Source organism: Pundamilia nyererei, unplaced genomic scaffold (assembly GCF_000239375.1).
Source record: "Pundamilia nyererei isolate P.nyererei 1_Seehausen unplaced genomic scaffold, PunNye1.0 scaffold00015, whole genome shotgun sequence".
NCBI lineage: Eukaryota > Metazoa > Chordata > Actinopteri > Cichliformes > Cichlidae > Pundamilia > Pundamilia nyererei.
Window position 1 is genome coordinate 5,536,045 of NW_005187416.1, and position 25,356 is coordinate 5,561,400.

Consider the following 25,356-nt stretch of genomic DNA (forward strand, 5'->3'; position numbering starts at 1 on the left):
AGCATGAAATGATTATAATTGAATCAAATGTTGTTTTCTTTTCTCTGTGTTTGCAGAGATTGAAGCCAAGGAGGCCTGTGATTGGCTGCGAGCGGCCGGCTTCCCTCAGTATGCGCAGTTATTCAAAGGTAAATATGAGACTGTTCAGTCAACTCCAAGATACCAGAGCGTAACCCCAGACGCCGTCTTATTGTGCCATTCGTCTTGTCTGTGTTTCAGACTGCAGATTCCCCATTGACATCGAGTGGGTGAAGCGCGATCACCACTTCCTGGATAAGGATGCACTCGAGTCGCTCTGCAGGTAACGAATGCCAAGCGGGAGCGTAATGCAATATTATGGACAACTTTCAGCAAGTTAATAAAACTTTAAAGTCAGCAGCAAACTTCTTAAGTATTTTTCGATCAGATTCTAACAGACCAAAAAAGTTCCCAGAGGATTTTCAAGATCGATGCATTTCAATTTCTTGGTACAAATACAAATTTTGGTACAAAAAAAATCCCTGTTCACTCCTCTAAGCACTCTGGATCAGATAGTTGTTGTTTTTTTTACTCTGGGACTATATGAAAGAAAGTGTACTTTATTGCTCCCCGTGGGGACCAATAAAGTACGATGTATGTATGATGTCAGAGAGAAAGAATAGTTAAGTAATGGAGCTGAAAATGACTATAATACATGCAGTTTAATGTTTCAGTATCCTGCACTCATTTACAGGCAGGTCCAGTACTACTACAACTTTAATGGGCGTAGCATTTTTGTAATTTATATCATCATTATTATTGTTGCTGGATTTTAATTTTCTTAATTTTCAGATTCAGTTTGGAAGATGAAGACTAATTGTTTTTCAAAACTCGCCTGACTCTCTCTTCTCCAAAGAGCCCAAGGTTTTTTTTTAAATTTTGGCCTCGCAGTCTTTGAGCTGCAACTGACTAAATATGGAGTGAAAATAAAAACAACAGCCTAAGGTTTACAAGAGTGATCGAGGGTTTTTTACACTGAGCACAAACACTCCAACAACAGTGTGATCTGTGCCTGATTAGATGTTATTCAGGAGAAGCTGGATGTTTGGTGCCTTGCTAAAGGGCTAAACTGTGCTGGCAAAGACAGAGTTCTTTCTTCACGTTCATGCTCCTGGTTTGGACATTAAACTTGCTGCCTCGTGATCCCAGAGTCATATTTTAAATCAGATTTTCAGGTTTGAACCACAGGTCTTTAGTTTCGTAGAAACTGTACTGAAGGTATTGATAAACAAGTACGAGCTACAGTGTGCCATTTAACCTCCATTCACTCTTCTTCCTCTTCCAGGAGGTTAATCACTTTAAACAAATGCGTGGAAATGAGGCTGGAGCTGCGGAGATCAAAACGCAGGGTGAGTCCTGAGAGTGAGCAGCGAGTAACTTGAACGTAACGAGGCGCTCATATCAGAGCGGCTGGCGCCACGCAGGGGGGCTTCACGCCATGAAATCTGCTCTTTAAGCCACACTTGGAATTCACTGATATCAGCTGATCGCTCCTCCTGCTCGATGCTTCGTTCTCTAAGAGGAAGTGTTTGATTTGTTTTTTCATGCCTGAGTCTTTATTGTCTTGTATTACCGTGAGGTCTCTGATGTCACGTTAAATTCATGCAAACAAACATAAAATAGCTTTTTTAAGGCAGGAAAGCGCTATCAACACTACAGACAGTAAAAATATTTTGACTTTTGGCCCCTTCTGTTGCATCAGGGACAAAACTTCTGCACTTACCACGATGCAACTTATGCAAATACACCTTTAAACCCCACGCCATAACTGTGCAGTACAGGTTTGCTGTTAAAAACAGGCCATAGTTGTGTGTTTGTGTGGTTTTCAAACATTTTATGGGTTTGTCTGAATGGGCCATCATCATCATCTTCTTCTAGGGAGATGACAGTGGTGAGGAAGACTTCTGTGCCATCAGCCCAAACTGGACCTACGACAAGCGGACCCGACAATGGCGACGCCTGGACTCCGCCGTGGATATCCTCCGACTGTCCCCCAACTCGCCTGATGTGTCGACATGCGATGACCACCATGATATCTGCTCCATCCACAGCTGCAGCAGCACTGAGAGCGAAGGCCACGAAGAACACCAAAAGAGACTGCGAGAGCCGACTGATGGCTCCACCGTCACCACCGCAAGCACCCCAGATGACCTGGAGAACAGCAGGAGCTCGTCCCGCTGCTCGTCCTCGAACAAGACCCCGTCCCTGGATACTTCTCTCAGTGGACCCCCCTCCCCCGGTGGAGGATCCTCCAGTATGAGTCTCGAAGCCGAGAGCTGCTACCCCGAGAAACCACCCAGGAGGAAGTGCACCACATTGCTGAGGAAGATGGAGAAACTGAGGCTCAAGGGGGTATCAGGTGAAAGCAGCAGCAGGGGTCGGGCCCGGCGTGTTATAAGCAGGCCTCTTCTCGTCCAAGACGAAGAGAGGATGGAGGGGCTCCACTGCACGTCAAGGTGAGGCTGTCCATCCTACCCGGCGTTGACTCCAGCAACATTAACCCTATGTGTCTTTAACTTGTACCACCCTGATTGTATCCAGTCTGCAGGAACAGCCCAGCAGTCATGCTTCTTCGTCGCCCTCGTCTCCTCACACCATCAGTAGCAGCAGCAGCAGCAGTAACAGCCACTCAGAGAGCAGCAGCACCGTCAGCACGCCCAGCCCGGTCACTAGGGTGAGGAGCAACTGCAAACGATCCAGCAACAACGTCGTGGATGGCGGTGGGACGAACCACACAGGACCAGAGGTCAGAGCATGGACAAGATTCCTCCAGACCTTTTATTTCATCTAATCCTAACCTTTTAACCTTGACCTATATAGACCTGTATAGTGACTCTGTTTCATGTATTAAATCCTTTTTGTTTCCCGTTTCTGAATGGATTGTGATGTAACCTAAAACATTAGACCGTTCCCATCTGTCTTACTTACCAACAGCAAAGGTTTCTTCTTTATTCGCTGACTCCAATGTTCTCGTTATTTCTAGGACTACAAGAACCAAATCAACAACAACAATAACAACAGCCACCAGAACGTGGTCTTCACGATCCCCCACGGACACAAACCAGGGACCTTTCCCGCCTCCCTCACGCACAAACACGCCAACCTATTACCCATCAGCTATGACACCTCCGTGAACTGGAGGACTGGGAGCTTCCACGGTTATCGGACGCGTCAGCCAAGATGCCATGGGATTTCTTCTCTGGCGACCGGGAGCATCTCATCCTGCGACGTTCCGAGCCCACTGCCTGTGCTCGATTACCGGTTGAGCGTCTATGACAATGTGCCTGACCACCGCCAGCTGTCTGAAAGTGAAGGCGGCAGCGGTGGAAGCGCCAGCGATGCAGACCGGATGAGTGAGTCAGAGGTGGGTTAAATCACGGTTACGGTATTTTTATTTTATACGATAAATAAGTACTCTATATAATGTTACACTGACGTTCTTCTTTGATGGGGAATAAGGTTATAATAATATCCTTAATATGATGCCAAACCACCTTGTTGTTCAATTTATGTTTGTTCAGCCAATCAGAAGAAAATTGACATAAAGCGAAGGGGAAGGAAGAAACTGCATCTTATTGAGACAGAGGATGAACTGTCGACCCAGAATGACACAAAGGATTATTTTGAAGCTTGACTCATACAAAGCCAGTGTAGAAGAGTCCAAGAAATAAATGTGGAGTTGGAAATGAGCATAATGCATCCACCTTTCAGTGTTTTCTGTATTGCTGTTTTTGGACTCCTAAATGGGACTGTATGCCCTTACAGGTGGAGACATAAGTTTCAAAATGACATATTAAGCCAAATAGTAATATGTAGAAAATAAGGACATCATTTATTTTTTACTATATTGTGTTTTCATAGAAAAAAAGCTTTAAAATTAAACCTTCAAATGAAATTTAAAACGGGTAAAAACAGGAGGAGGTGCCCTCTCAGTTCCCCTTTGGCTCTGCTGCAGTTCTGCAAAAAAGTACAAAATCTCCAATCAAAGTATATAATATTGTTGTTAATGTAATGGATTATATTAATTCTGCTAAGCTTTGGTATCAAGTTGTAAACTAATCTGACAAAATCTAGAAGTCATGTAAAAGTAGATAAGAAATATTACTGAATTAATTAGAAAATTGCTTTTTATTTCTACTCCATGAGTGTGGGAAAAATCCCAAAATTAAACCCTTAATATTACAAAATCTGCTAACTTACAAAAAGGAGAGAGATAGAGAAGTCATACAGCAGAATAATGTTTGCATGATATTTTCATTATTTGTGATTTTTGCAGATCCCACAGTGTGCCTTCAAAGCTCCAACAATGATGCTGCAGAAGATGCATTTAACTGAGTCTCGTATCAGCTGTAATCCAGCAATCTCTGCTATTAAAGCTGCAGTAAAATGCTTAAAACATGTGCAAACCTCTTTGCAACCCGACTCCAGCCCAGTTAAATCTACATCTGCTGTTAGTGATGCCTGACCTGTTATAAATGAGGGTCTCCATGTCGCTTTCCCTTCTTTATACTTCCTGTTTGTGACGAGTGGAGAAGCTGTAAATAATGTACTTTTTGCTGTAGTCACCCCAACCAAACTGATTTAAAAGAATAAAGCACTCTGCTTGGTTCCAGCCAGGTGTTCTTTCCATTACTGTACCTTTTGCCTCTTGCTTCAGTTCCTTTGTACATTTTTTATGCATCTGAGGGGCCCCACAGTAAACAGGAATATGTGGGCCAAACATTAATTGCCATCTGGGCTCCTTCTTGTTGTTCACCTACTAAACAGAACACCAGTTAACTAAGTTATTCTTCTGACCTCGTTATCTCTCTCAGGTGAGCCGAGTGCTGGCAGGTGAGGACGTTTTCTCAGCTCTGGACAGCGTTTTGGAGAAAATCAGTGATCTCCAGCAACTGGTGTCCTCCTGGTCCGAAAACCTGTCTGAAGATGACAGTCAAAGAACCTCCTCCTCTTCCTGCTCTCAGGACTCACCTGCTCACGGCTCCTCTGCTGCCTCCCCCTGCCCCTCCTCGCCCAGCCATATCAACCTGGAGGTGCAGCTTTCAGAGGAGGAGGAGGCTGAGAACTGTGAGAAGGTTACCTTGGAGTCGAACGCCGTATTACGACGGAGAAAGAGCAGGTGAGTGTAACGTGATTCAACATTTCACAAGCTATATAACTCAAAGTGTTTCACAGGTGTTGGTAAAAACTGATCAGGGTCATTTAAAAAAAGATAAATTCAGGCTGTACAGACATTACTGGATGCTTGGAGAAGCCCTGGACACAGTGAGTGTAAGCCAAGTGTTAATAATGACAGTTATGGGGATTTACTCCCTCAGGCATCGACCAAAGTAAGAGTGAATTTAATGTCAGGCACTAAAGATAAAAGCAGCAACCTCATGCTGCATATTTGTTTTCAGATATAGCGCAATAAAAAGTTATGAAGCCTTTCAGGTAATGCAAAGTAAGCCATACTATTAGTGTATTTGCTCACGGGCACTGCTTCTTTCTCCTGTACCCGTAACAATGTGGGTGTGTGCACTGTTGCTGCAAACTAGTGTGTTTTTTACACCACTAAAATATCCCATTACTGGATACACCTGTCAGCCTATTCAGCTTTTTCCTATTTTCTGTCATATATATCTGGTTCCACGGGTGGATGTTCACATTAAGCACAGCCAAACTTTAAGGTTTCATAATGGTAATGAACTTTGAAGAGCTGAAGTAACGACCTCATTTTTTTCTGGATAATTTCTTTCTGACGTCAAAGCTCAAAAAAAGATTTCTCGCCAGGTCTAAGCGAAAATTTGGAGTTATCTCAAAATTGTGGGATATTTCAAGATTGTGCGTTATTTTGTGTCACTTACTTAAAAGTAGGTGAAACCTTTCATAGAACAAACTGAAAGTTTCAAGTCAATAAACCAAAATTTCTGAATGAGAGGCGGGAAACCTAAAACACAAACACGTGATTTCTTCCTTAGGGGATACACTCCGTTGACTTAGTGCCATACTCAGGAGTTCGGTGCTGTACATTTTGATTGTGACTTTGCCTTACAATCAAGTGCATTTATTCAAGTGATTGATAGAATTAACCTCCAGTCATTTATTTTTGGACATATATGCAGTTGATTATGATTTTGCGGCTGTTTTGTTTTCTATACATAGATAATAATCTAGAAAATCGGTCTGAGCTTCCCACCCGACCCTTGGAGTATTGATAGCTGTAATATTTTTGATGAAGCCTTGGTATTATATATTTCCAGAGTTAAAGGCCCAAATCTGATGCTTTTTAAAAAGAAAAAAATGTAAATAGGACTGTAGTAGCAAATAGTTTGGACCCAGAAGGAATCAGAACTAGAAGATGGGCCTGTAATATAAATATAGGTTAAAATAAGACTTTTATTATGTTCTAGCTGTTTTGAGCATGACCCTTGTAAGTTTACCCAGAAAGCTCTTTTTTATTTTTTTCTCCTGAGAATGATCAGAAAACAGAGCAAACATCCAGGGTATTATGCTTGTTTAGGTCTGTCTACATCAAAGAAAATATGTCTAGTTTTCCCTTGGATTAGGCATAAAACTGATTTGGCTGAAGTTTCTAACCGAGCTTGTGTTTTTCAACCACCCTATGTACTGTGAGGGCTTCTTCATGGCTTCATCAAATATTCATAAGTCATTCAGAAAAAAGGCAGCTGATTCTGAGGAGGTCCTTCAACTGTGCTGCTTCACGCCATGATACGGTTATTCCGGTGTCTCCAGCAGGGTGAGCCAACAGCTCCTCTGGTCCAGCGAGCAGAGCCTGCCCTCCCTGCCCTCCAGTCCAGGCGTGGAGAACCAGTCCGCCTCCCAGTTCCTCCTGCTCCAGAAGCTGTCACTTCTCAAACTCACCGCTCTGATGGACAAGTACTCCCCGTCCAGCAAGCAGGGCTGGAACTGGTAAGAAGTGTGAAAGGATGGAGCTTAGTGGGTGATTTCATGCATGAAAATAAAAGTGGAGTTCAGCGGAGGTCAAGAAGGTGAGAAAAGTCCACAGATGTGAGGAGAAACTTTTTCAAGGAAACAACTGTGGGAAGGAGGACAGGTGGGCGGGTGCAGGGTAAATATTTCAGGCAGCCTATTTAGAAAAGTCATTCATAATTCATTGCTCAGGTGCAACCTTGCCTCATCTGAAAAAAACAAAAACAGAACAACAACACACTTCAAGAGGAATAAGCTCCCCCCAAAAAAACACAGGGAGGACTGCCAGTGGCTCACCTTGAGTCTGTTTTCCTGTGAAATTAAAGGAAAGTGTGATCTGTAGTTGTTTCTAGTTGGCATTCATGCACAGTGGCTTATTTTGAGCTCTATTGTGTCCTTTTAAAGGGTCAACACATTTACATTGTTTATACTGCTGCGCCAAATGAATTGGAAAATGACTACAAATAGGAGTACAGATAAAGATTCAACATTGCTAAATTACTAATTCAACATTTAGCTTAGAATTTTATTGGGTTAATTTAACAGTAGGTATATGACCCTGTTTAAGAAAGATTCTGTTTAAAATGAGACAAATCAGCAGTCTTAATTTACTTGTGTAGCATCTTTCATGAAGGTACGTGTAGCTCTGTGTGCTCCACTGATAGCTTGTAAGACAGAGCAAAATGTAATTGTAGTAATAAAACAATAAAAACTAAATGGATAAATAAAATACAAACATTTTAACCATGTAAGACCCAACCCATCAAAAAATAGCCAGAAAATTCTGATTTTGGGGGGGACTGGCATGTGTAATAACCCTATATCATGTTGTTTATGATATATTTTAATGATATTTATTATATAGTTTTTATATCACATTTGATATATTGGGAGGTTTTTTTTGGCCATAACATTATTTTAAAAAACCCACAAAGTGAACGTAATAATGCACCTCTGGGTAAAAGAGGCTAAGTTGCGCTTATGTACCGTACACGTGAAACACCTGGTATTTAGTGCTAACGTATTTGCTTTTATTGTGAAGTTGTTAAGTCACAGGGGATTGACTCGCTTTTGGAGGTAACCTCAAGTGGCGACTACAGGAACTGTTTTCAGTGTTAATGCTAAGCTGAGCTACCTATCCGGTCTTTAAGTGATGGCGTGATGAATCCTGCTTCGGGGCTCACTCTACTCTTTGTTTATTAAGGCTGTTGTGTTTTTGACATGTTTTAATGCTTTGTAGCTTGTTCTGTTTAACAACAAGCACCTAAAAACAGTCAGTGATCACTGTCGGCCTCTCTCGGTTTTATTACCGTTAATCATTTTAAAGCTCAGTTTTTAAAACCTTACAATGTAACTACAGCCCAACAGCAGAATGACTAACCTCGTATTGTGGATGGATTATGTCAGTTGCTCTCCCGACTAAAGTTTGGTGCGTTTACAGCATCCTGCCATGCGATTGCATTTGTCCCTAACCTTTGGGAACCCTCACGCTAACTTTTATCAGGTGGAAAAAAAGTTAGCGTTCATCCTCCAGCTTCACTGTGTTTATATTATGCTAACATAGCTGTGTAGCTAGCGATCATGTAGCACATCATTATATACCAGCTAGCCCAACTTCAGTAACCCTACAAACGTCACTGCTGTTTAGTTTTCTGTCTTCATTTATGTTGGAAGTGATTGCAGAGCTGTACGTCTTAATTCGTTTCGGAAATCTCTCCGTCAGAACATGCTATATTATATTCAGATGAAAACTAGCGAGCTAACTTCCTGCTAACTTTTAACTCTATTAAATTTCATGGATGCCTGGCTGTTGAACTTAATTGTTACACCTGGTAAAGCAGCAACGCTGATCATTTTATTAAAGATGAAAGGATTTAGACCGTTTTTAACTCTCAGTGATCGTATGACTTCGGGACCTGCAGCAGAATTTGGGCCCAGGTTGCAGCTACATATTTATCATAAAGCCCTAAATGTGGTATTGATCTTATTTCAGTTTTCAGTAGAAAGTGAATAAAGTTCATCCAATTATATCAAACTAGTCATTTTATTGTAGAAGAACTTAGCTCAGTTTTTTTGTGTAATCAGTTTGAATCTTCCTGAGGTGGTAGGAGTGTATGTCGTGTTTTCAATGTTGCTATCGGAGCTTAACATGCAAGTTCTGAGGACAGGGTAAACACAAACGGATACCTGTCTGTTTATTAGGAGTGTTAAAGTCAAGCTTTACTTATGCTTTAAATGTAAGGCTTCACTTATTACTGACACACATGGCTGTAATGAGATCAGCGTTTCGCCTCCTACACTGTTTTTGGAGTGAACCCACGTTCAGAACTGAGACTAATTAATTTTTCATTTGAATAAAACATTCAAACATTCTGCTTGTTTACGTTGCTGAGCACTTAGGTTTTCATTATTATTATTATTATTATTATTATTATTATTATTATTGTTGTTGTTATTATGTGCTCTCTGTGAGCATGTGACCTGCTTGTTTTACGCTTTGGTAGAAAACCAATTTGTTTTTGGTCGTGGCTGTTATGCTCAATGAGATAAGGCTGGATGTGGGAACAGAAAACCCCCCTGAAATTACTCCTGGTAGATATTCCTCTTTAATTTTCAGGATCAGACGTGTGTTTGAAGGGAATAACAGGGAAAAATTCCTTTGTGGAAGCAGGTTGGGGAAGAAAGCTTCCTACGCTCCAATTTGGCATTGCAAACTACTCTGCTGGGTTAAAAGTCTAATAAACGGCATGGAAGGGAAGGGAAGGAGGAAAGCATTGCACAGACGACCTCTACGACATTACAGAAGAAAACATTAAGTTAACATTTGTGAAGCAAATTCTGAAGTCTAAATGACTTATTCTCACTCACACTGTGTGAAAATAATGTTCCTCTTTTAGCCGAACCAAATAAAGACGATGCTGTTGTTGGGACTGCGTTGGGATATGTTTCACCCCATCCATAAAGACCCAAACAGGTTTTGGTAGCAGGTTGTAAACAGGTCTGTTTCTGCTGTAAGTTTGGATATTTAAATACGGGACTCTTTGGGGATTTACCCACTTTTGGAGCCGGCTACAAGGAGATGGGCGCTCGTATGAACACATATGAAAGAGGTGTCAGTCTTACGTTCAGCCTTAATAACAAAGAGTTAATAAGTGTAGCTCTGTGTGCTCTGTCACTTCAGCACAGTTGGGAGAAATGCTCCAGCAATAGAAGAAAAACACCTCCAGGCTTCAACAGTTTGATCAAGTCTCCTCATTTCATTGATTTAATCACTGATGCCAAAGCGAGCTCTTGATGATTAAAAATACGGCAATTAACTGCTGATTGGGGCGCCTGATACTCGGAGGCACTTTGCTCAAAATAGCCGGTTTGTTTCCGAGAGAAACTGCAAGGAAAAATGAAGGAACGGGAAAGGGAGTGGAAAAACTCTAAGACATTTGTCCTTTTAGAGGAAGCTTCAGAGACGAGACACGGTTTTATAACTTTTAGAGATAATGAGCCAAGTAAAAGAGAAGAGGTTTAATTTATATTAAAAGACTGCAGTTTTATTCTGAGTGCACTCAGCACTACAATTCCCAGCTAAAAGGCAATCATTCAGTCATTACAAGGATGCTGGTACCAGTTCAGAAACACAAGGAAACTTTAACAGTCCTTTCAAAAGTTCAGATCTCTTTGATCAACGTCCACGGTTTCTAAATGTTTTTCCTGCAGCGCTGCTTTGAATGGCACACACATTTTAGCAACCACCAGAGACTTATGCAATCAAAAGCTGTTTATTTGGCTCTCCCTTCAAAAGGAAACACTTCCAAACTGCCTTTTTTTTGCCCCAAACACTCGACTGGTTGAGATTACACATTCTTGAAATGCCTGCAAAATGATTTCAGAGTATACATTCATTTCCATAACTTGTCTGTGATTTTTATATATTATATATTTCACGGTCTAACAGAGGCCTCTCTCTCACCTGCAGGACTGTTCCCAAACCCCCGAGGAAGACCAGGCCGATGGAGGTGAAAGGCCGACGAGTGTTTGGGGTTCCTTTACTCCTCAGTGCCCAGCAGACAGGAGAACCCATCCCCCCCTGCATCCTCCGAGCTCTGGTCTACCTGAGGACCAATTGTTTGGACCAGGTAAACCAACAAAAACCTGCAGGGATTGAAGAAGCTGCGTTTAACAAGCTGTGTCAAAAATGCAGAGTGCCGTGTTATTCAGTGGCCATTTGTGTTTTATTGAAGTTGAAGAGACAATATTTTTATTAAGTTTCACGGCCACATGTGCTTTTGGTGATACTGGGAAACAGTTTTAGTGAAACTGGCTTTTAAAAATCAAAATATAACCCTTAAAGTGGCCTTGTAATGGAACTGGGTGTAGACTGTGATGAAGGCTGACTAGTTTCCATAAAATAAACGTTAAGGATCACAAAGCATCGTGATTTGATTCAATTTCATCAAATTTAGTTTGATGAAATAAAAGTTTTTAGTACTTTAACTGTTTGTTGTTTACTACTTTTAACCCCAGTTGAATATTTCTTGAAAGTTAAGAGGAATTGAAAGCGTTAAGAAAAAGCGTCTGCTGCAATCATGCACACTAGTGTAAAATATGACAATAAGAACGTTTAATGTCTTTTACTTCCCCTCAGGTGGGCCTCTTCCGGAAGTCGGGGTTGAAGTCTCGCATCCAGTACCTCCGTGAGCTGGTGGAGTCTGACCCAGACGGAGTTTCATTCGAGGGCCAATCCGCCTTCGACGTGGCCGACATGCTGAAGCAGTTCTTCAGAGACCTGCCCGAGCCAATTTTCACCAGCAAACTCTGCGAGTCCTTCCTCCACATTTACCAATGTGAGCAGATAACACTCAGTTCTGATTGATTGTCATGAGGAATCAATGGTTTGCTTTCCTAACATGCATCTTTAATAAGAGACAGTTTAAGGACTTTAATCTTGCCATAAAAGCATCTCGTCCCCTTCTTCATGCAGATTTTCCAAAGGATCAGCAGCTGGTCGCGGCTCAGGCGGCCATTTTGCTGCTTCCGGATGAGAACAGGGAAGCGTTGCGGACGCTGCTGTACTTCCTCAGTGATGTTGTGGCTTGCGTGGATGAGAACCAGATGACTCCCACAAACCTCGCCGTCTGCCTGGCGCCGTCTCTGTTCCACCTCAACACCCTGAAGAGGGACGCTAATGCTGCTAGGTGAGCCGAGGCCAAGAAAACGGTCTTAAAATGTGTTTCTGGGGCATCAGCAGGCATCGGTTACCTCATCGCGTCTTCTAAGCGTCTTTTAAAAATTGACATCAGACGTTTCTCTAACTGTGAGGAGTCACACAATCTCAATATGGAAAGAGACGGAGGGCGTGAGGCGTCTGACCCACATTGTCAGAGTTATGTAAGTTTTAACAGCAGTTACATAAAGAGCTGGAGGTGTGGAGTCCACTCTGCCTGTATCTGTGTGTGTGTTGCTTTGGTTTTGGCCTAAAATGAAAGCAGATGAAGATCAGAAGAGCTGGGAGATTTCTCTGAGAGCTGTTCCTCTGCTAAGCAGCTTGTTTTGCAGCTTTTAGCCCATTTACTGCAAATCGTTTATTTGATATCTTGCCTGGAGTAGATTTTCTGACACGTCTCATCCTGTGTGTCCTTAAACATAAAACCGAGCGTCGTTTCCTCCTGCTCAGAAGTCCGTGAGGTGACGACGTCAATGCTGTTGTGGTCAAATTAGATAAAACTAAAGTAGCCTCGAAATCTTACAGCTTTTTAAATAATTGAATCGTTTTGGTAGCTTTGCAGTCTCTGTAGGTACCATTTTAACCCCTAATAACCAACAGTTAACTTTATGTGTGCCTGTTTATCTGACAGTGGGCAGGTTGCTCATTGAGGCGCTTTTTCTTCCTCATTTTTCCGAAGCTCTCTGCTCTCACAGATCTCATGACTTCTGGATCTGATCCATCTTTTTCATATGTCTCTTCTCTGTTAGCGAGAACCCGTCGGCAGAGTGTACACTTATTACACAAGCTCCACAGATTTCCATCTGACCTCAGCTTCACGCAGTCAGATGAATAAGTAGATTTTCTGCCGCTCATCTGTTTCATATTGAGAATGTGGTTCAGAAAACAGGAAAACTAGATGATATTCAACAGTATTAGAGTTCATTTTTTAAGGAAAGATCCGATGTAATTGTATGGAAGGCTCATGACTTGGCTTGTGCCGCTTTTGAATTCTCGTGTTCGGTATTAGAGAGAAAATGTATTTCTGTCATTTTTTTTTATGCAAACGTTCAGCAGTGATTTGTTGGCTGTAGTTAAGGCTCGGAAAGTCACCAGGTTGGCAACACTGCATCCTGATCAAGCCTCTCTTTTGAACCACGTTAGCTCCTGTTAGTTTTGTTAAACCAGGATTAGGCTGGACGAGCTGTTGGTTTGTACCTTCAGGAAGTCAAACAGTGAAGCTGCATGTTGCATCTTTGGACCGGCGTCGCTGATGAAACCTGAGACGAGCCTCACGCTGAGACTAAAAACGGCTGTTTCTTTGTTGTTGTGTTTTTTAATAAACTGAGAGGCGATACTGATGTAAACATGACGGAAACATTTGCATGTTCACGGTTTCTTCCATAAAAATGGAGGAAACTCTGGGAACAGCTGACACCTACAACAACTGTCAGTCCTGTCTTGCTGTGTAAGTTGTATCTCTCTTTTCTAACTTTCTCTCAGCCTTTTTTACATAAGCCACTTTGAATTGCCGTCTTGTTGAAAGGCGCTACACAAATAAGCGTCCTTTGTTTTTTGTCTGTCAGCCTTCCTTTCTCTCTCCACCCTCGCTCCGCTCATTCTCTCCTCATATATCTCCTCCTCTGCCTCCTCTTTCGTCTCTCATTCGTGTAATCACCCTTCTTTCAGCTTTTCCTCCCTCCCTGCCTTTCCTTTTCATCTCCACCTCTTCCTCTTTCCACTTTGCCTCTTTTCCTCCCTTCAGGCTGACGGGACGGATGATGGAAGTGACACAATCAGCACTTTGTGCCTCCCGTTCTCCCTCGAGCTAAAGTCCCGGCCCGTCAGAAATCATGTCACACTTTGTGCTGGGAACAATAACTCGGGGTGGGGGGAGACTGCCGCTCCCACAGATCTATGAAATCTCATCTGGTGTTTCTGCTCTGACAGAACTCACCACTCCCACAGAGTTATACTCTCTTTAATGCATCTGACCAGCTGGGCTTGCTGGAAGTACCGTGTAATTTCTCAGTTAAAAAGAAAAAAAGAAGCTCATCTCTTATCCGCCACAAACTAAAACAACTTGAACTTTCTGTGAATACATCCAGTCAGCCTCAGTCGGTTCAGTGCAAGGGTTTTCCAGAAAACATGACCTTCTGAAGGTGGTAATTCCTGATATATGCACAAAGCCTGAAGCGCTGTGACGCTGACACGTCCCCAAAACAAAAAGCATAGAGCTGCAGGGTTCCTGTGGCTTCTTACAAAAATCCATTCAATTAATTTGATAATAACATTCATAATGTTTTTGCCCCCAAACAAAAACTTACTTGACTGAAATCTACAAATCTTCCTGCCAGTTTGACCATATTCCTACATAAAAGAAACCCAAATGAATAAAACTGTTTTTAAACCTGATGACTGTAATCTGACAGAGGCATGAAGTTTAAAACAAGAAGCTTTGACGGCATGATGCTGGGTGGAGGATCAGAGTGAGGGAACCATTATGGAAGGATTATTCCCGCTGAAAAAACAGTTGGGAAGGAAAACCAACTTTGTTCTCAGTGACCAACCCCGAGTACTTAAAGTACTCCTCTAATAGGAGATGATAACAGGATGTTGAACTTGCTCCTGTGGTGTCGTTGCTGTAGGTCCGGTCACAGGAAGTACAGCCTCGGCCGCCCGGATCAGCGAGACCTGAGCGAGAACCTGGCCGCCACCCAGGGCCTGGCTAACATGATCACCGAGGTCCAGAGACTGTTCCAGGTACCACCAACCCGATGCAAAGGACGTTTCTAAGCATGAAAATACATTTTTGAGAGATTAAAAGATCTAAATCATCTTTCTGCAGCTTCCAGAGTTTTGGCCCGGCCAGAGTCTAACCGCCAGTGATGACGCCTTCACTGAGGAGTCCAGAGGAGGCCTGGTTACCTCGAGTCAAAGCGGCGGTGAGGAGGACTTGGAGGAGAGAAGGCGCAAACTGCAGCTGAGCACCCAGCAACTCCTGAAGGAGGCCAGGGAGAAGAGCCGAGGCTGGGAGAGCCACCCGGCTCCAGATCACGTGGAGCTGGCCTACAAGAAGGTGAATGTGGGGGGGCGGGGGAGGAGGAAGTGACATCACCACGCGGTTTCTGTGTCGCACTATGAAGGCTCGAAATTAACCTTAAGCCCTGCCTCTACTTTATCATCTCTGCTCATCTTCAGATGGACGATGGCTGCCCGCTGTGGATGTGGCGAGGCTCTGTGGAGGTGGACGCCGCACAGGGGGAGCTGCTCCACCGACTGCTGAGGGAGCAGCAGCTGTGGGAGGAAGGCCTTCATCAGGCCGCCGTCATCCAGACCTTGTCCAAGGACGCAGACGTCTACCGCTACCTCCTTCAGGGCCAAGGCCACGGCCTGGGCTCGCAGCCCCTACAGGAGCACCTGCTAATCAGGTAATGAGCCACAGCGAGCCCGCGAGCGCTCGCCTCGACCTGCTGAGCTGTACGGAGCGGGGAGGACGGGGGAGTTGAAGCTGAAAGTACCCTCAAAGTGTCACTTTGAGTTACACTGAAACAAAGCATGCCTTTTGTGTGCGTGAGGTTTGAATGGGGGGGTTGATGAAATTTTAATCCGAGCCTGAAGTCAGATGAGACGTGACAGTATCTGTGTTTACAGTTGGCCCGCGTCGCCGGTGCACCTTCAGACTCGCCTGCCGCTGTGAGCGCTGTGAGCATGAACTCAGAGTTACCCTGACTAAGAACTAAAAATCACCACTCCTGCATAATGCATCCAAACGAGGTCTTTTACTTTCACCAAATCCCTCACGGAGACCCAACCAGAACATTAGTGTGGTCGTGAGGACCCGTGGGCTTCGAATGAAAACGTCAATCTTTAAAAAATAAATAGTTTCATTTGTTTGAAGGAGGAAAAACACTGAAAGCAGCTGGTCGGGGTCTATTTGAACCACCTTTGGTGTAACGCTTAATAACTTCCCCAGCTGATGGCCTACACTGAAGCACATTTGCATTTATTTACAGGACTTTCAACACATATTCAACAGAAATGAAATAAAAATGATATTTAGCACAAAGAAGGGTGATTGTAGTTTGGTTGGAGGATTTGTCTGACTGAGTCCTTTTGCTTGAGAGGCTGCTTAGTTTAGATGTCAACGGCAAGACAAGCATCACTCAGACAGCGGCAGATTATCCCACACAGTAAAAATAATGTTGTGGGAGCAGAACTTTGTAACATGAATCGCTCCCTCCTCAGGATCTGGCAGGCAGACCCGTCCTCCGGCCTGACGTACCTCTCCTCTGTGTCTACCGAACTCCCCGAGGTGCTGGCGGAGGGGATCAGGGTCCACACCCACATTTGCCTCTACCTGCTGGAGCCCACAGGAATCAGGAAGACCCGACTGACACACCTCTGTCGCACAGATACAAGGTGAGGAGACGTTTTAAACTGATCTGAGCCGCAAGTAGAAAGCATTTAAATTTGTTTACAGTAAAGTGGCCAAACGGTCCTTTAAGTTTAAAGGCTGGAAGGTGAATTGTGCAGCAACTACACAGAGGCCGAGAGGGTTTAAGGCCGTGAGAAGCCTATTAAAAGAAATATCTAGAGAGAGCGCTTAGTCCATGTTATCTCTCTTAATTGAGCCCGTTCTGTGTTTTTGACCTCTGCCAGCACCCATCTGCAGCTCCTCCCTGTAGGTGAGCAGATGAGAAAAAGGAGGAGGAGCAGGTCTCCTCCTCATGATTCATGCCCTTTGAAACTAAGTTGCTGCAGATTTTCTGCTGCTTACGTGATCAGGCTGACTCTCGGCGGAGCCCTGCAGCTCCATTTGTCTATGCTGATTAAATGAAACTAACCCTCCGTGCCACAGAAAGCAGGTGGCGGTGGCGCTCTCGTATCCCTGACATTGAACTACACGGGAAGGCGCTGTAGGCAGCGACACTGATTCAGTGTGTGGGAGGCACATTTCTGCCAAAATCCTGCACATATGTAAGCTCTCAGGTTTGATCTGGTCGAGCTAGTTCATATTTCTTTTATTGATCCTTCACAAACGAACCAATGGTGATCTATCCTGTACCTGACGAGACATTATAAATGATTGTAATTACTATAATAAATCCTCAGGGAACCACGAACAGCTCCACAAGATTCCATAGATGGAAAAAAGAACTGGGCCACACATTTTAATCTTTGAATTTGGATGTTTTAAGGGCTCAAAATCTCATCTGGCATTAACATCATCACAGAAACTGCACCACGAGCTTCGTTGCGTGGGCTTCCATGGGCGTAATGCGCACGTGGTACAGTTCTTTTGTCCATATAAAGTCTCGATAACTACTGTGGCACTGCTCTGGGAATAAAATAAGACACAAAATTAGGTACAATAACTCCCCTGGGAACCATGAACATCTCAAAAATGTAATGGTGACTCATCCTTCCTCCTACTGTGGATTCAAAAATTACAAAAACACCAATCGTTTTTATTTTATTGCATTAAACAGCTGCAACCCACTTGCTCCGGTGTCCTAAATGTGACGACAGAAGTGATGTCTCAGCTGCTTACAATAGGTATCCTTGAATATTGCTCCATCCTTGAGGACGGACTGCCGTGTAGATTTGTTCCTGGTTCCCAGAGGAGTGACCACACTGACGTTGGTGTCATGGACTCATTTCTGCATGTAGTATTGGCGCGGCAGCTACGACAGCAGTGTCGAGCAGAATCCATAATGCTAACGTGATTATGATCATTCTTTCGGGAAACATCTCTGCACTGTTTCATAGCAGTCCATAAGTGAGAATAGGGTACATCCCCTGGGAACCATGAACAGCTCTACAAAATAAGTAACACAAACCTACAGGTGGAAAACCTGCACCACTGCTCCCAGAAAACCGTTATACACCAAAGCTTCTGCACAAAGCTCAGGATGTATCCTCTGGAACCAGAAACATGTCTATAGAACTGCATCCAGTTTTTGATGAAGACCAGACCAATCAATGCTGTCCATAGAGACACAAGCATCACAAATAAAATTTCAAAGATGCAGTTTGTCAGGATTTTCTACCGTTTCACTTTTGATTTTCCCTGAATGTCGCCGTGTGAGAAAATGAACTCCAGTCAAAGAGTGAAAATGGTGATTTGCTACATGAGACGAGGGCAGAGCAGCAAAGACGGGTTTGATCTCTCACTGTGTGATTATCTCAGCAGGCGTTTCAGTCGGCCCATTACGACTGAAGTGAAAAGAAACGCACAATCACACACTCGCGTCTGCTTCTGATGAGTACGTGCTGAATAAAGAGCCGCCTGTGAAACCGAAACTGTTATCCAGAGCGACGTAGAGCGCATACAGAAGCGAAATCAGCTTCATTTCCAGGCAAACATCGGCCCGCTCGCGCTCCTGTTACGCAAGAGTGATCACGTAAGAAAGAAGTGAAAACGCCCAGAGGGATGAGTGCCTTCACTCTTCCCATTGTCCAACTTCCTCTCGCCTTTAATTTCCTCTCATCTAAACATCTGTGATGCGCCAGCCTGTCTCGGGCTTATTTGCTGTGGCATTAATTTTAAGTGCTTGTTAGCTTTGAAGGCAAGACAATAGATCCACTGCATCAAGGTCAGCGGGGCTTTTTACAGTACAGGGCTGTGAAGGAGATCCTATCGCCTCCAGAGGAAATTAAACACGTTACAGCCTCAACGAGGAGGGAGGGAGGGAGCGGGGAAAGAAACATGGATTTTCAGGCTGAAGCTCAGATGCTCTGTTACCTGTTCTTACTCAGGTTTAGATGATGAGCCTGCATAGAAGAACTTATAAACAAGAACTGCAGAAATGTATTTAAGGGACTTCATACCTCAGTCAAAATCTCTGAATACCTTCTTTGTCGTCTCATCCAAAGCTCTCAGACATAAGGACAGACTTGAGTTTTTGATGTGCCTGCCATGCTTCCTGCACTGACCCCTGACTAAAAAAACAAACCAAGACCATAAAACATTTGACCAACATTCGAAACAGTCTTGGTGCTCATTTGAGTCCAAGCTTTCACAAATCCAGCAATGAAATACGTCCGTTAACAGTCTAAAAAACAGAAGGGGGCAGTACTTCCTCTGTGCTCTGGCTAAAACTGCAGCCCCCTGGTGGCCCACGCAGGTACTGCAGGTGGGCCCCGATAAGTCATTTGCAAAATATAGCTTTAAAAAAAGTCGTTAGATATTAAAAGATATTAAAACTTAATCCTCTGGGATAAAGCGATAGAAAATGCCCAAACCGATCCCAGGATCCAGTCGTTTGGGGTTTCAAAATCAAAAAGGATTTTTTGAGTCCTGCAGGCCTCCATCTCTCAGCTTTTAATAAACGTGATGAAATTGTGAAACTGAAACTACGTTTTTTTAAGTATGGCGTCAGTACTTATTGTTAAGGCCTTTACACACCCGACATGTGAAGTCCGCGCCCATTTCTTTTGTGTTAAAATTATTTTTCGGTCTATTTAATTGGATTAATTTTATTTTTCCTCTGGATCAAGCTTGGTTTTTCTGATTTTTATTTATTTATTTATTTATTTTTGCAGCGAGCTCAGTGTGTCCACACGTCACACGACAAGTTTGAGCTGTAAAATCCACGTTCCACGTTTGTTCCTAATGCGCTCGGTGTGTATTCCACATTTTTGAAGCTATTTTTGATCCTGATGTGAATCCTGATCTAAAGCCATTGATGGAGACTTGAGTTCAAAATCAGAGGATTGAACCAGCACGCCAGTGTAAGTCCTGAACGACAGGTGTCGCCACTCAGGCGAAACCTCATCAGAGCTGATTTAGGAGCATGTTTTTCGAGTGTCATCTTTTCAAACTGCTGCTGCGTCTCCCTGAAATCCGACGCAATCGTAAACTTGTGTTTTGGTCCTGCTGTGGCGGCAAAACGCAGGAGGTTACAAAAATGAACAGCAGCAGACATGATGTCACTTGTGTTGTCGTGCGGAGACATTTGTGTGCCTGTAACGGTGTAATAGTTCCCCTGTCCCACCTTTTTCCCGCTGACACACCTCCTCTGTGTTTTATCTTCCAGGGGTCGGTCGCAGGAGTGGCACAGCAAGGTGAGCGGACTCCGCCTGGCCTCCGGTCTGCTGGCCATCAAAGACTCCTTCAGAGCCGAGTACAAAGAAACAAAGATATGAGCCCATGCAGAGAAAGTCAGGCTCATCTGGAGCGCTCGTCCTCCTCCTCCTCCTCCTACTCTTCTTCACGTCTGGCTGAACTGCAAACCGAGCAGAATGCAGGACGAAACGGGGCGGACCGCACCGTCGCTGTCCTGCGTCTTTCAGGAAGTTTGAAAACTCTGCCGTTGGAGTTTTCTCTATATGTTTGCTTTTTACTGTGGGTGACCTTGCGGATTGCCAGCAGCACCTCTGCACTCCCTGCTGTGCCTGTTACGCTTCACACTCAAGTTCACACACAGACACACAAAAATGCAAAGCGTGGCGAGCTTTGACAAAGGACGTTTTGATGGGAGGGTGAAAAAGCTGAGGCTGGTTTGACTTTGAGGGAAAAAAGGAGCAAGTGAGACTTCTGCAATAATGGCATCACCGGCAGGAAGAGAAGGAGGCAGGGGAAGCTGCCGGGACAAAGTCAGGAAGCGAGGACAGAAAACATCAGGAAGCAGACTTTCGGCCACCAGAGAGCGGCTGCTGTATCAAACCTGTGACCGAGAACAAAGAAAAGGAACGACGTGCGGCCGTCCTGAACGCCTTAAAAGGACATCGAAAGCTGTGAAGTCGGCTCGACGGTTCTAGAGACGGTCCGGCTAAACCAATCGGGAAAAATCTGAGGAGAGACGAGCAAATCGTCTTTCTCGAGCTTGGCGGGGACTGCAGGGCGGTGATGCCTGTAATAAAGGGGACTTTCTAATGCCTACACACACTTTTTACCATCACCGGAACTTCTGAATTCACTCCTGTGACGGTTCGCAGACGAGCGATATCTACCTCTACACGGGACGACGCCGCGGTGGTGAAAACTCGGAGGCCGAACTCCAGGATATTTTTTGAACTTTGTATTTATTCTTGTACAGATCTTCGAGTGTTGCTTTTAAAGCCTGCTTGACCTGAATACTGCATGAAAAAGTCATTAAATTCGATATCAGATTATTTAACTTTAAAGTACATCTGAATACAAATGTTCTATCCAGATATGTTATTTAATTCCTGGCTTTGTGTGTGAAACATATCCGTGCCAAACACCTAATTAAAATGTTTATTTCTCCTCAAACCTGCTTCCTGTTGTTATTTCTCCCCCTCTCTCTCCTCTGTGACTCGTCTGAGTGCCAAACAGATTACCGACTGTAATTTTGCGGGAAGGCGGGGGAAACAGCAGGCAGCGTGAAGATGAGGTGCCACACTGCGCCACTGAAGCACAAGAGATTAATAAGTCTGGCAGTGCGATCCAAAAAAACCTTCCAACCCTCACCTCTCCCTCCTCCTCATAAACATGCAATGTATTATGCAAATCGTGTCTAATTTGCATACCTTATTGGTTCATCTCTCAGATCACATGGTTAAACTGCTGATAAACGCAATAACACGGAAACGTGAAGTAAAAATACTTATCGGGGCAAAGACGTCGTGCCCCGGTCCAAACAGGCTTGTAAGAAAGAGACAATGAGAGAAAACAGAAGTCCCTGCAGGCGGTTTCATTTCCACACAAGTCTGTTCTTCCATATGGCGCTAAAACATCACGAGCTGAACTTTGGATGAACTCAGGTCAAAGGTTCAAGAAGCCGGCCAAGACTAGAAATCACAAAATAACGTGTACCAGTCCGCGGGTCGTTTGGTACCAGGCCGCGAGAGTTGAGGCTCGGGTATGAAATGTATGGTTTTATCGTTATTTTTATTTTATCGTTAACTTGGTTTCCCTGGGTCTTTTCTCATGTGTTATGAATAAATCTTGTTTTTTTGGTACTGGCGCTGGTCTTATCTTGCTGTATTCATCCACGACACCTTAAAGGCCGGTCCATGAAAATATTGTTGGACATAAACCGGTCCATGGCCCGGTTGGGGACCGCATAATCCAAATGTACTCATTGTTAATACTATGCTTTTACTTGGGTAATACTTTGGTTACTATATATAACTTATTAATCCTTTCATTTTCTGTTACCATGTAATTACTGAGCCGTAATACAAGTGGGGGGTTTTTTTTATACCTCAAGAGGTGGTGGAGACCAAAACTGGAGTTAAAAGATTAAAAGATTACTGGACTTACATTCCTGAGACAAACGCAGACACGGGTCCAGTGGGATGATAACTTCGCCAGAATGGACTCAAGCTGACACGTGCTCTGTAAAGACAGACTGCAGTCATGCACAGTGGTAGCCAAAATACATGCAATTTAAATATAACCAGAAACACAAGTAAAACTTTATCTTTGAAGGTAAAGAACAGAGTTTAAGTTTTGAAAAGTTTCTTATGAAACAAGGATTTGAGAAGGACGTCAACACTGGGAAACAAAGAGACGGTTGAATAAAGAGGGAATCTGTCACAACAAGAAAATAAAACATGAAAAATAAAATAAAACATGAAATTACATTTTTTGCATTGATGTAATGCTTCAGTATGCACGACCCTCTCAGCTGAAATCGTTTTAAAGCTAAAATCTACATGTTATTCATTAATTTTCAAATGTAAAAATTCACCAAAAAAGCTGAAAAAATAGTAAAGCTGTTGATTTAACAAGTTAAATTACAGTAATTTACTCACAGTCCTGCAAAGTTGAACATTTATGCTTCCCTTAACATTTTCCAAAACTGACAGCAGTCTTTGCCGGCCCTTTCTGGGCCCGGAGCCTCATGTTTGACACCCCTGGTTTAGACAATTCAAACTACTCAATCGCACTTCTCTAGAACCTCACTTTTCAAAGTCATGCTGAAGATGATAAAGAAAATTGGAGTCGAATCTGCCGACACAAACAAACAGATTGCATCTTTGTGGCTGTATGTACAGACACCTGCTTCTTACCTGCACTTCTCAGGTGAGCCCCCATCCCGAACCTGAGCACGTTGTTCAGCAGCTTTGATCTCCACAGACGTCGTCACCAACTGCCAGGCCCTGAAACCACCCAGTCCTTCTAACCCAGCGCGAGACATAAAGGAGAGGGAATAAACTTCAGCTGAAAGGACTGAGTGATGATAATCGTCTCTCCCACTGAGGCAGCAGGGTTATTGCTTCTGCAGGTGTTACTGAGGTGGCGGTGGCATGGCGAGCGGTCTCCTCCCGGGGCGACTGTCAAAACACCTTTAACGCCGTCCTTCAGCAGCAGCAGCGTGGCAGCACCCAAAAGAATAAAAGAATAAACTAAAACAGAGGCTCTGCGGAAGCCTGATGAATGTTTCATGAAGGAATTATTGCCTGAGAAGGTACTGAGATAAAGTCCCGGGACGTATGGGACGATAAGAGACAACTAGAAAGGAAAGGGACTTTATATTTTTCATAAGCTTCAAAGATGGGTCACAGGAAGACATCTTCAGAAGTCTTCTAACAACTATTGTATGGCTTGTGGCCATTCTTGGAGACATACAATTTTTATATCTACCGCAGTGCACATCTGTCTGGGGGGTAAAGGCAGACTCAACAATTACAAGCTCGCGGGCTGCCTCGAGGAAGTGTGTGATGTATAATTAAGTTCGTCAAATGGGTTTGTTTGCCTCACACTTTGAGTTTCTGAGAAACAAAGGCCACTTTCTCACACGAGTCATGGAAAGTGAAGACTAATTGTTATCTGAAATGCAGCGCGAATCAAATGTGACTTTCCATACATCAGGGTCAGGGACGCAGGGTGGGCGACGCAGAGGAAAGCAATTAGAGTCGAAATACATGCAAAACAAAAAAGCTTTAAGTCAATCTGTGGACTTTATGTGTGATTAACCTGTTACGCAAACCTTTAAAGGAACGAGTTCGGTGTCTGAAGAAGAGACACGGTGAAAACTGGAAATACAGCAGAGGTGAAAGCTCGAGTCAGTCAGCCACAGCTCGCTGTCGTTGCCTTTACGCGTCCAGAAATGATGCTACAACTGCTGATAGCAAAGCCCTTTGTGCATTTTTATTTTGTGTGGATATTGTTCACACTCATTGGGGCTCTCAGATTACTAGCTAACATTACAAACTAACTAGCTAACAGAATACACTGCACTAAAAACCTGTGTATGATTGTTTGGTATATTGCCTGTACAGTTGCCCATAATTCTAATGAAAAGCACCAACTTGTCTGCAAACACTTGCCAACTACCAGCAAAGACGTGGTAAAACTTGAAAAAGTACAATGCAAACTGGACCGGAGAAGGTGCACCTTCAAAAGTAAAATTTGTGCCTCAGCATGTTTCAAAAGGAGCAACTTTTTGAAGGGTACTATTGCTTGGATAGTTGCTGGCAACTGTGGACGACTGCTGCAATCACGAGGGGGGGATTTGCTAACCTGTCACACGTGTTCTCCTGCAGGAGGTTGCCAGATGGTCGCGGACCAGTGCAACTGAGGCCTTATTCACTTGTCCAAGCCAGACAAATCAACGTTGCTAGCAGTCACATGTCTGCAAAGGCAGTTACATGTTCGTGTCACATTTTAAACACAGACTCAGAAGTAGCATGTCCCACTTTTATATTGTCTATGATTCAACATCAGCAGACTAATAGCTTAAGGTTGGATTTGAGCTGAAAAACCAAACAATCCTTCTGCTTCTTGTTTTTTAGAGCTAATATTAGCTAATGCGGGCCTGCTAATACAAAATGCTAGCTCTGCTAAGTCCTATTTAGCATCATTAAATTATTCAAACGAGGTCTAGTAACTTCACCGTCCATTTTCATAGTACTTGATGTTTAATAACCATATTAGATGAACTCATTAACCATCAGTAAACAATATAATTACAAAATATGCATAGCTAACATTTGCTTTTTAGAGTAATGAAATCTCATAGCAGATTTTTATTTATGTAGCCAAATTAAAGCTAGCTAGCTAAGTCAACTTTACAGCTGACTTTGACTTAGCAGACCTTAATGTTGGCATACATAACATGAGATGCAGAAGTATAACGTCAGTTTTGTGTGCTGAATACCTAAACACTGTTTCATAGATATTAGCTTACACACAAACACAAGTAATAATATTATCACTGCAAATAGCAATCACAGATTTTTCAAGGCTTTTTTAGTTCATATATTTTGTATCTCCATCTTTTCTGGGTGAG

General features: G+C 43.4%; 1 protein-coding gene across 3 annotated transcripts in view; it reads left to right on the forward strand.

Moving 5' to 3' along the window:
- The window catches only part of LOC102210870 (rho GTPase-activating protein 7), a 100,626-nt gene extending 79,243 nt beyond the window's left edge, over positions 1-21,383 (forward strand). For 2 of the 3 annotated variants that reach the window (XM_013908867.1, XM_013908869.1), the window contains exons 2-17: positions 57-128; positions 220-301; positions 1,304-1,367; positions 1,897-2,474; positions 2,560-2,764; positions 3,002-3,382; positions 4,833-5,137; positions 6,754-6,930; positions 10,922-11,081; positions 11,591-11,789; positions 11,927-12,140; positions 14,797-14,911; positions 14,997-15,227; positions 15,350-15,579; positions 16,397-16,570; positions 20,191-21,383. In XM_013908867.1, the coding sequence (XP_013764321.1) occupies positions 57-128; positions 220-301; positions 1,304-1,367; positions 1,897-2,474; positions 2,560-2,764; positions 3,002-3,382; positions 4,833-5,137; positions 6,754-6,930; positions 10,922-11,081; positions 11,591-11,789; positions 11,927-12,140; positions 14,797-14,911; positions 14,997-15,227; positions 15,350-15,579; positions 16,397-16,570; positions 20,191-20,299 (3,296 nt within the window). In that variant the 3' untranslated portion in view covers positions 20,300-21,383. The remainder of the gene's footprint in view (positions 1-56; positions 129-219; positions 302-1,303; positions 1,368-1,896; positions 2,475-2,559; positions 2,765-3,001; positions 3,383-4,832; positions 5,138-6,753; positions 6,931-10,921; positions 11,082-11,590; positions 11,790-11,926; positions 12,141-14,796; positions 14,912-14,996; positions 15,228-15,349; positions 15,580-16,396; positions 16,571-20,190) is intronic. The other variant, XM_013908868.1, reaches the window with a different exon arrangement.
- Positions 21,384-25,356: the final 3,973 nt, after the last annotated feature.